This window comes from Etheostoma spectabile, chromosome 21 (assembly GCF_008692095.1).
Source record: "Etheostoma spectabile isolate EspeVRDwgs_2016 chromosome 21, UIUC_Espe_1.0, whole genome shotgun sequence".
Lineage (NCBI taxonomy): Eukaryota > Metazoa > Chordata > Actinopteri > Perciformes > Percidae > Etheostoma > Etheostoma spectabile.
The window spans coordinates 6925315-6937302 of record NC_045753.1 but is presented as its reverse complement, the minus strand read 5'-3'; the positions used below and the strand labels follow the sequence as shown (position 1 = coordinate 6937302).

At 39.6% G+C, this 11988-nt stretch overlaps 1 protein-coding gene across 4 annotated transcripts in view; it reads right to left on the bottom strand.

The window, feature by feature from the left end:
• Nucleotides 1-432: 432 nt before the first annotated feature.
• The window catches only part of frmpd2 (FERM and PDZ domain containing 2), a 38486-nt gene continuing 26930 nt past the window's right edge, over nucleotides 433-11988 (bottom strand). For 3 of the 4 annotated variants that reach the window (XM_032502841.1, XM_032502843.1, XM_032502844.1), the window contains 5 exons: nucleotides 6538-6752; nucleotides 3663-3729; nucleotides 3365-3564; nucleotides 2335-2418; nucleotides 433-583 (listed from right to left, as the gene is read on the bottom strand). In XM_032502841.1, coding sequence (XP_032358732.1) covers nucleotides 3527-3564; nucleotides 3663-3729; nucleotides 6538-6752 — 320 coding nt within the window. In that variant the 3' untranslated portion in view covers nucleotides 433-583; nucleotides 2335-2418; nucleotides 3365-3526. Of the gene's footprint in view, nucleotides 584-2333; nucleotides 2419-3364; nucleotides 3565-3662; nucleotides 3730-6537; nucleotides 6753-11988 lie in introns of those variants that run through there. The other variant, XM_032502842.1, reaches the window with a different exon arrangement.

Genomic DNA, 11988 nt, shown 5'->3' with positions numbered 1-11988 from the left:
ACAAGTGCTCACACAGCCTCGTGCCGACTCCAGTGGCATAATTAGAAACATTTGGGATCATTTGCAAAGGGAACACGAGCGCTGATGGGATCCAGATGCACTACTGGGTTTCACTGAAATACAGGAACCCTTATTTACGAGGGGCCATTACTGGCTCCTCACCCAGGGAGGTGTGTGTGTGCGTATGTGTGTGTGTACTGCTCGGTTTGTCCAGATATTTAATGAGTTGTTTGTTGCTGGATCATCCATATTCAGGTCAGACTCAGTTTAATGGCCTTTGTTTTTGTGTGAAAATGATTTTTTTTTTTATTGATTGAGTTTCTGAACACGTAATGTGATCTTAAATTAACCCATGGGAGGGGGGAGGGTAGAAGTTGCCAACACAAAGAAAAGTAAAAATTCCTTTTAATAAAAGAAAAATGGCATTCGCAATCCCATGACTTTACAATGCAACATATTCTCGACCTCTGTGGACTTGTTGTCCAACTTGTGTCCTCAACAACATTTATAATGATAATTATTTTACAATTGTTTTCAGTTCTCTTCTTCTTCTGGTTTCAGTGAAATGCCTCTTTTGGATTTCCTGTTGAAGAGAAAAGAAAAGAAAATAACACTATTAGCTTCCCTTTACATTGAGAAGTGAGCCACTGATCACAAAGAGGGAACATGGGGTCAGTTGTAGCACCATGCTCCCACCTTGTGGCTAGAAAATGAACTGGTAATAATGAAGGATCCTTGGAGAGCAGAAGTTTACATGAAATTATGGATCAAACCAGTCATACGTAGATGTTTTTTGACCTGAAATTTCACAGTACGAGAACAAAAATGCCTATGTTTGGATGTATTTTACAAATGTTATTTAGAAAATGGTTACATTTAGGTTTGGACCATGTAAAGGTGTAAAGGTAAACAAGGTCGCACAGTTGGCGTTTTAACCATGTGACTGCAATACGTAACCGTGGTGCAAACTGTAATGATGTGACGTTCTATTTAACGTAACAAGTGCAGTTTTAAACACATAATTAACTACATCACCTAAGTTTAGGGGGCAAAAGTCCTTAGTTGGGGTAAACATCAGGGATTGTTCACATAAAATAACTAAATGCCCTAACTAGGGGTGTCACGATTCCACAGACTCAGTAGTTTGTGCCAGTACCGGTATAATAACACGATTCTCAATGCCAATTTCAATACCACAGTAAAAAAAAAGGATTTTCCAAGATTCCATGTACTTTAACTTTAAACATGAACTTCTTTATTAAAATATTTGAAAAATATCAAAATGTCATAAGACATAGTACACATAATGTGCAATAGAGCATGGCACAACATAATCAAGTGCATTTCATGGTCATAGTGCAACCATTAGTGTCCCCAGACACGTTCCAGACTTCCAGGCATCTTTTCAAAAGCTACTGTGCAAAAACATGTTTCTAACAGTTGCATGGTGAAAAATTTTAGTAAAATATGAGATTCTGAACAAGCCGCCATAACAGTCTGGCTTTAAATTTGACCCATGTGACCCGTTCGTCCAATAGGCTGAAGTCGGCACTCGGCAGTCGGCATTGATTTGGTGTGTTCCGAGGCACTTTATTCGGCCAACTCAGGGTGGCAGTCAGTCCGACTGCGTTTTCTTCCAGCGGTCAGCCGTTGGGTGGTGTGTCAGGGCCTTTAAATGATGATGTAACGTGATGTCACCACATCACGGACTAAGGTCCGTAATACTCAATTCATTTCAAGAAAGTTGAATTATGGTTTCCCATGGAACACATACCCCAGTCTCCGGAGAGAAAGTCCTGCTTGTTTGATGCACCACCCCAACCTGCTTCCCTCCTTACGCCAAATTTGGCGCTCTTATGCTTTTGTCACCTCGCTTTCCTCATTTGCTCTTGCAATAATTACTCCAACCATGAGAGGTCGCCACCTAAATTGAAACGTTATTGTGGGGCGCTATAAGCTGAATGCACAATCGACCTATGTGGTCGTTTTCAGTAAGATTAAAGGCATTTGCGTTTGGTTTATGTAAAAAACCTGCAGAGCCCTTACTCTTGATGGCACATAAAAAGATATTGTTTAGGAATGGCTTAAGACACCTTTCCAACCTCAAAAAGGAACGTTTTGAAACAATGATTAATATTCATTCAGGCATCAACATTGCAAAAAATATGAGGTAATTTCTTGGTTTGAGTTTGATGAGGTCAGAGCTTAAGTTTTGTATGTGAATATTAAATTCTGGATGAAACCAACTGTATAGTCAAGTACAGACCAAAGAAACACGTATGTATTAAAGGTGTTTAATAACGTCATTATCTTCATCTTTAAACAGTTACTCACATTTTTGTTGAACTATTGCTTTTGCAAATCCACCCCCATTCAGCCTCTGCGCTCTCCTGCTCCGTCCCTGTTTCTTCAGTATGCCTGGACAACACAAGACAAAACTTTGTTCAAAGTTAGAAGCTACACTACACTGACTTGAAAAGCTATGGTTAAACGAAACTAAAGAAAAAGCAAACAGCAAGCGCTGATTCAGTTCCAAAAGCTGTGGGGAATCTTGGGTCATGTCACAGCATGTTGGGTAAGATATTCCAGTGTGCCACCTTGTTGTAGGATTTCTTTATGTGAAATTAGTGCCTGGCTGGAGTGTTTAAGTCTGTAGCACCTAGAGTTTGGAATGCTCTGCCTCAGCCCTTACCGTCAAATCAGATAGACAGGTATTCGGTTGGTTTTAACTACCTTGTATTTTTAATTGTGTATTGCGTTATCAATATGTATCATCTTGTATGTTTTTATGTAAAGCACTTTGATTTTCTTAATCTGTGATAAGCATTCTATTAATGCATTTTACTTACTTACTTACTTACTGACTTACTTACTGACTTACTTACTGACTTACTTACTAACGTACTTACTTACTGACTTACTTACTTACTGACTTACTACCGTACTTACTTACTTACATACTTAATTACTAACTTACTAACTCACTCACTTACTTACTTACTTACTTACTTACTTGAGGTACATAATCTTTACTTATATAGCACTTTTAAAACTATTTCACAAAACAATAAAACAGGCAAGTCTTAAGGTTTTGGATCAGGTTTTTAAAACAAATAAAAACTAGTTGGTGTATTAAAACCTGTACATTGTAATAATAAAAAAGAAGAACTTTAAAAAACTAAAAGACAGTTCAAGAGGGTTCAAACATCGGGGGAATGTTGGTGTTGTGAATTGTAGGTTTTATATGTTGTATTATGTAAAATAATAAGAGATGAAAATCTGATATGGCAACCCTCTATAGTTAAAAATCTTGTTTGGTCAGAACGTGCTATGACGTCATGTCACACTGTGGAACATCACTGACCTTTCAGCAGTGTCGGAGTCTATTGATGAGATCCGTTAGCTCACTGATCCAAACACCCCTGTCATTCAATATGTCCTCCGTCTCCGTCACCATTGATCAGGAAGAACAACGCTGCTTCAGAGCATCCCTTGATGCTGGTGCTATATGACACTGTGACATCGCTCATGTGCCAGTAAACTGATCAATGGAGGGAAGGATCCCTACAGAAAACAGACAAATAGGTGAGGAGTGTGTGAGTGTGTGTGTGTGTGTGTGTGTGTGTGTGTGTGTGTGTGTGTGTGTGTGTGTGTGTGTGTACCTGGTGGGGGCCGACTGAGAGTCAGTCGGACCTCGGGTGGTGAAGCCTTGAACAACTTTAGCACCCTCTAGAGACAGAGAAGTGAACTTTTAATAGCAAGGCATTTGAGTAGCACATTTTAGCAACATGAAGGCAATATAAAGGGCTTTACATAACACATCAACGAGCAATTAAAAACAATAAAAAATATAAAAACAGCTAGAATACGACAGACATGAAATACAAAAATAAAAGATACAGTGCAGAGTAAGAGCACTGTGAAAACTAAAGCGCTCCCATGTCATGCATTTTAAATCTAACTTAAAGTGCACATATGCTCATTTTCAGGTTCATATTTGTAATTAGAGGTCGTACTAGAATAGGTTTATGTGGTTTCATTTTCAGAAAACACCTTGGACCAATCCCAAAGTCCGGACTCACAGACTCAAAGACTTTGGTGTGCGTTCCCGCGGAATTCCTAAGGGCTTAGGATTGTCCCAGTGTCAAATTTTAATAGGCTTGAGGGTTTGAGAACACACTTACCGAGCCCTTTCCGTGAGTCTGCATTGATGCAGTCTTCACCAAAGGGAATTACCCACAGTTCAAAGCGTTGCAACGTTTACCGCGGAGACCGCAAGGACATCCGGAAATTACAAACGTAAACAACAGCCCGACACACAACCACAGAACGGAACAGACCTGTTGTCCAGCTTGTAAATCATGAATTTAAAAAAGTTTGGAATCAGGCAGCCGTCACCTGTGTCTCGGCCGTGTGGAAAGCATCAAACTTAAAAGGAAAATACCCAAACCAGCAAGTGTCCGCAACATCTTTGCTATTAAACGTCACCAAGGTACCATGTGATCTTGTGAAGTGCTGTCCCGATCCCATTTGTACCTATCTGAGCCCGTGTGGCCTCACACACTCACTCACTTAGGACCTGAGATCAATTAAGTCTGTGAGTCTTTAGTCCTTAGTCTTCAGGGCTCACTTTGGGATTTGGCCCATCTATTTGTTGTACTGCACATTGCTGCAGCTCCTTTTTTCACCCTATGTGTTGAGCTCTCTGTTTTAGCTACAGAGTGAGGCATCTCACTTTGTTGGGAATTGCACATGCGCAGTGAGTACTGCTAGCATGTCAGTTGCAGAGCATGAGAGTGTGCCACGCTAGCAGCTAGGCGAGCATTATAACATCTGTTACAAAGTGACATCACATTTGTCTCTGAAGTAAAGGCTGGACTACAACAGAGCTGTTTGGAGCAGTTTGTGAACAGTGTTTTCTGTTGGAGATGGGGGGGGGACTTTGGGCTTTTTCACTTTGTAAATCTATGATGTGCACAAAAGTAGATAACTCAATAAAAGGAAAGGGACAAAGCCAAACAGCATAATATGAGCACTTTAAGAAAAAGTATTATTGGCTTAATGTAGTTAATGTATGCAAAGTAAAAAGTACTCATTGTGCAGGAAAAGGTTCCTTGCCACTGTTTTACGATCATATATTGATATATGATGTTTCTGGATAGATATTACTTCTGCATTAATGTGTTGCATTTTACTGCTGTAGATGTTTAAGGTGTTGCACTTCTGGAGGGTAGTTTAATGTACAGCAATGCATCATATTCTATAAGATAATCATGTTTGTAGTGCTGCAGTCCTGTGAAAATGTTTGTTTTTCTCCATGAAGTCAACTTTTCATGGCGTCAACAAAATGGCCCCGTTCTCAGCTTTGTGACGTTGCATTTTGCAGCTGATGAAGACGGTTTCTAAATAGTTCATTTAGTTTAGTAAGTACAATCAATTTCTTAACAAATAAAATTCACATTCAAAGTCACCAAATTTGAGGATACATGGTTTTCACTGGACGGTAGGAATATTAAAGATAGTCATGTGACAAGTAACTAAAGGTTTGAGAAAAATATAGTGGAGTAAAAAGTATATAAGTTGAAATAAATGAAAATACTCAAGTGAAGTACAAATGTACAACTTCCACAAATTTGTACTAAGTACAATACTTGAATAAATATGTGTTACATTCCACAACTGGCTGATGTTTTGCAGCAGCTCTTCAACATTTTTTTAAATGCACAATTTCCATGCCAACTTATTACAAAAAAAGTAGATGGATCAGTATTTCCTTGATAATCTGAGTCTCCTCAAAACAACATTTAGACCATTGCATGAGAGAAAATAATCCACAGTACTTCAAATTAGGGCTGCAACTAACTACATTCTTATTCTTATACTTACTTACTCTTATTCTTACTATTTTCTTGGGTAATCGATTGGTTGTTTGGTTTATAAAATGGTAAAAAATGTTTCTTTCCCAAAGCCTAAGATATGTCCTCATAAGTCTTGTTTTGTACACAACTCAAAGATATTCAGTTTACTGCCACAGAGAGGAGTGAAGAAAACTTTAGAATTTACTTTTTTTTCCATAAAATTGTCATAAAATTACTCAAACCAGACTGTTGCAGACTGATTTAAACGTTAACAACTAAATAATGAATAAATTAATCTTTTGCAGCCTTAGTTTAAAAATAAAACCAGAAAGTGATATATTTCCATGCAGATACAGTGTATGTGCTATATGGTCAGACTATTGAACCAGTTCAGGTTAGAGGCCTTCCATAGACAACCAGTGCAGTTCTAAACTATCCTGCAATAAGGACACAGAACTGCATCATACCTGTCATGTTAAAGATGGCCGACAGTATCAGATTATAATACGACAAAAGGCTCAGTTCAACTTGTGTGCAGTCATGTATCAAACTGATCCATCCTGGTGCAAATGATAACAAGTAAATTAAAGAAAAGTACGCCTATCACATATGAGCAAATCAAGGATTAACTGATATTAGTAAAGACGAATGGATGAACTTCATTTACTACTGCCCATACCGTATAGGACATCTCCTTGAGGGACTGGCCGTTGATGGCCAACAGGATGTCTCCCTCCTGGATTTTGCCGCTCTGCTCGGCCGGCTGGCCGGGGAAAAGCTGTTTTATCCACACCAGGCTTCCAAAGTCCGTAGTGGGCGGATCCAGCTCGCACATCAGGAAGCTGAAGCCCAGGCCATTGGCACCTTTAGTCAGAGTTACTTCCCGGGTGTTGTCTGTTGTCAGATAAAGCTGATTAGATTATGTTCATTTAATTAGTTTTGTCTCGTCGCAATTTAAACTTAAACATAAACAAGCAGGGATGCAACATTTGGGATTAGCACCATGTCATGGTACCTTTAACGTATTCTGACTTATTCAAAAGACTGAGCTTTAAGAGTTCCTCTCTTTTTCTTTTAAAGGATACCATTTTTGAAAGAGCTACATTGAAGTTGGCAGTTTGATAAATGCAAGTTATTTCAACTGATCTGTAACATTTCAATCTTTGTGTGCTAAAAAGGCACATAGGTTCCTGTAGATGGCAATACACAATCTCCTTTTTTTTGCCAAATAAATGAAAAGCTTGTTGAAACCATCTAAATCTCACCCAGCTTTCTTCAGAGATGGTCCCAACAATGTGCATAAAGTCTTAATCAGTGTGTGCATGATTACATGACATAACTATTTTTTAATACGGTATTGTATTATGTAGACTAGGGATGTAACGATATTGACGTTATCGCGCTATCGCGGTGGTAAACTTGTCTCGATATCGTCGTGGTTGGGTTACAATAAAAGGACAGGTGTCCGTCAAAAAGCAAGAGGAATAAACAGTCCCGCGGAACAAATCATTGTTAACTACATAGACCATGATCCTTTGCGCTGCGTCGTCATACCAACCGTTCTTAAGCCAATAGGATTGCACGCGGCACGCTGTCCACACAAGCTCACAGCAAGCCAGCATGGCCGATAGCGGTACTTGTGAGGATGAAAACAACCCCGAAGTTGAGATTGTGCCAGCCCCGGCAGCTTTTAAGTCAGATGTCTGGAAACATTTTGGTTTCGCCGTGTCAAAAAAACGCAAAAGGAGAGAAGGTGGTGGACAGACAAAGCACTGCCACAGTAAACCGCGATACAACACGGGAAACACAAGCAATATGCGAAGTCATCTGACGACTCATCATCCGGAAAAGTTTGCAGATTCTCTCACAAAGAATGTCCTGTCCGGTCAAAAAACCCTGAAGGAGGCATTTTCAACAACTATGCCACACAACAGCGCAAGGGCTCAAGAAATCCCGAGGTACATCGCAGAATACAGAGCGTGTGATTTACGTTCCTTTTCTGCTGTAGATGGTAAAGGATTTAAAAGGTTAGTGGCCAAGCTGAGTTCAATCAATCAACAGAATATTGATGTTCCTGACTACAACTTGCACTTTAAAGGCACTATGTGATCAGCGTTTTATGTTGTCATGATCCATAAATACAACAATAAATTGCCTGTTGACTGGCAAAAGCAGAAAAAATGTCTGTATTTTTTTGCTATTATCATCACAAACACTATCGTGAGCTATTTAACAATATCGTGAGCTATTTAACAATATCGCAATAAATATCGTACAGTGAGGTCAAAATATCGAAATTGTATCGTACCGTGAGATTTTGACATCGTTACATCCCTAATGTAGACCACACAATAATTTACAAAGACCCAACAATTCCAGTAATTCCCCCAAGAGCAAGCATTTCGTGTGACAGTGGCGAGTAAAAACTCTGCTTTGGGAAGAAACATCGAGTGGTGAGGAAATCTTCCTTTTAGGGAGAAACCTCAGACAGACCCAGGCACGGACGTAGACCTCAACAGTCCCGCCCAAAGCCGGTTCCGGCAGTAAAAATACAATACAATTTCTCCATTGACAATTGAAGTGTAAGCCATAAAGTCGTAACTGTTGATGGTGAACTTAAAACCAGCTACGACATGACTAAGCGATAATATATACTCATGAAGACGCCAAAAGTTCATAGGGCACAAACCTTGTTTTGAGACTTTTACTTGCAATGTCTTGGATAAGTACTTCATTACCCACAATCCCGAAGAATCTCACAATCCCAAAGTGGTGCCTCTGATTGGTGGAACTCATGTCATATGATTGTTAAACCCCCGTGGGGGTCTTTGCTGCTGTACTGTGTAGGCTACTGTAACGTTAACGTTATTCTGCGATATATTGCAATTCATAACATTTTTTCCAACTTCAAATTTTTCCCAATTTCAACTGATGTCCCTGTAATGATTAGCCCCATAGTGGAAGAAGAAGGACTGGACTCTGGAGTTCTTCACCTGGTGACTTGATTTATTTCTTCAGCAGTCACAAGGAATTGCAGAATTGCCAGAATGACTTATTGAAAAATAAAAAATAAAAATAAAACATGAAAACTAAATACTAACTATGGAAATTACTATCACCAACTAATATCAAACAAAATAATAAAAAGGCTAAATAAGCCCCGGACTGTTGGGGCCCTAGCAACTGCACTCTTCCTGGCCAAAGTCATCTCCCCCAGAGGAGCCTCAGCCTCTTTCCTTTATAGAAGAAGCCCCTCCTACAAGACAAACCAAAGCTAATTGGAAATCAATCAAACCCTATTGTGTTAATTCAGCATTCCCAAACCTTTATGGCTTCATGACTACACGCTATGTCAACAATAACATCAAAAATGAAATGTTACATGCTGAACAAGTTCTCACAACAAAACTCTAGACACTCTGTACACCCCTCTGGACTGGCTGACACTTGGGCCATTCCAGATCTTCCCCTCTATAAATTACTCCAGAATTTATCATTCCGTTTGCCAATTCGACCCCTGCTTGCAATGAGAACAGGTGAATGAAACTAAAATAATAACTTGAACTGAATTATGATGTGTTGCTTTTATCCAAACATGATTCCTACGTTTGACAAGTACTGAAATAAATGACAAACCCACATGCTACTGCTCACACTAACCTTCCCATTTCTGGACATACAAAGGTTAGCTTAGCATGATACCACAGCTACCCCAGATTTACATGAAGGCATGGGCTAGCCCCATGACAGTCCCCAAAGGATTTTGTCAACATCGTTTTATCTAAAAAGAATTATTTCTCTGTTTGTTTATCTCACTTTATTGCTGCAAAATGGGATTGTCAAGCAGACAAACTGACCAACACATATATAATAAAAGATCTGTATATCGTCGATAAAATATTGCCACTGAAAATATTGCAATACTATGCTGTATCGATTTTTTTTCCCCCACCCCTAATAGCCACAGCGCTGCGGATGAGGGTCTGGGGAGTCCACACATCGTTACGCAATAGGAGGAAAATGTGCTCTGGTTTATTTCTTTAAACCAATAACAATTGAGCCACGGTGCCACTGCAAAGTAGACTCGGCAAGGAACGGTATCAGTATCAGCAATACAGGCCCTGGATTTACTTGGTATTGGATCAATACCAAATATTGCAGTACATCACTAGTTTCCAGTCTTTGTTTTAAGCTAAGCTAATTGGCAGCTAGCTGTAGCCATATATTCACCATATGGATTATAAGAGGGGTGTCAAACTCTCAACTGTTAAATAAATTAACATATTTCCTCAAACATAGTTTCCTTTAAGAAACTACATTTTTTTAGCAGTTGGCCTCATTTGGTAGTTTTATTGTTATTATTATCATTAATCACATAAGAGGAGCTTTAAAAATAGTTAGATAAAAATGTGTCCACTTAAAATATGGTCAGAACCGATTAATCACAGAACAATTGTTTTGGTCATAACAAAAAATTAAGGCTTGTTATATCAAGATTAAAAAATAAATAAATTCAGAGTCAAGATAAAGAAATCATTACTTGCATGCCCTCTTCATCCTTCTGTAGATATGATGAAAGGCAACAGTAAAATCAATCATAACACCATTTTGAAGTCAAACTTGTATTCAGTTGTCCGTAACAGATACAAACATTAAGTTACGTAAAAGAGAGGGACATTTGGAGGGATGAGGTGTCAACGGACATTGGCTATTTTGTCCTCACGTCTTGTATTAATTTTAGGTTACCAATTTAATAAATTGACACTGAACTGAACATTCAGTAACTACTATTGGGCTTCTCTGTGTCGTCCAAACATTGCCAATGGAAACACTGGGTATTTTTGTAACTTCAACATAGAGGACTGTGCTGCAAATATAGTAATATCCACTGCAAACGTTTAAAAAACAGCTCCGCTCGGCCTTCGCCTTGCTCACCGGCGCAGCTCTGACCGCCAGAGGCACAGCCGCCTCCAGTGGTGTTGATTGTCATGACGTGTAACCAATCAGATAGAGCTGTGGGCGGGGCATTCAGTGAGACTACAGAGCGGTGACTACAGACAGAGAAGATAAAGTCCACACAACAGCTTAATGCTCCGAAAAAATACATTAATAGTGCAAAATGAGGCACACAATGGCACACAGCGTTTCCTCTGGTGTGAGGAAAGGCCAAATTATGGGCCAAAACATTGTGCGACTAAAACTACTTTTTTGTCATGCACCAGCAACTGCATTGATGTGCACAACATGGTCTTTGTTGAACTACAGACAAAGAGCTGCATACACTGTAGAGGGATTAAGATTGGAGAGATTTAAACACTATGTAAATTTTACCTCTTTGGTCCCCCCACAGGTTGTCTCACTGGGACTACAGCTTGTGGGACCCGCCGCTTTGGTCCCCCTACAGGTCGTCTCACTGGGACTACAGCTCGTGCTAAGAGTTACGTAGTGTTGATTTTAATATGTGACTTCAAATTTAAAAAACAATAATTAATAGTAAGAGAAACACTGCCAGGGTTTCCCCCAGTGCATTGCAATCCCGGTGGCCCACCGGGCCTGAGTTGCCCCCCACCAGGCCTAAGCCACTGGGAATTATTTTTTAATGTATTTTAATATGTTTTTTTAAACTACTACAGTTATAACGAGGCAGCTCAGTTGGAAACTTAGGAAACTATTTTCAAACCTGCAGTTAGCTTTTAGTCTTGTAGCTTTTTTTTTTAATTCTCAATTTAGCAATTCTATCCACGATTCGGTTTTCACAGAAACTATTGGGCTCTACATTAATGCTGCCATCAGTGTGTGACTGGCCCCCAGCCGGGCCCAAGTCAAAAAAGACACTTGCAACCGGGCTAAACAACTTTTTTGGGGGAAACACTCACTGCTATGAGATTCTGTGGTGATAATTGATTCCCAATGGTATATATACATATGCGTATGCATATACAAACCGCGTGATTAATTCATGGCAATAGCTCAGTCGGTAGAGCAGGCGCACATATACTTAGAGGTTTGTGCCTTGACGCAGAGTTCTAGGGTTTGAGCCCAACCTGCGACAATCTCCTGGATGTAATCCCAGTCTCTCCCCCCTTTCTCATCTAGCTGTCCTGTCTATTAAGCCCCCCCCCCCAAAAAA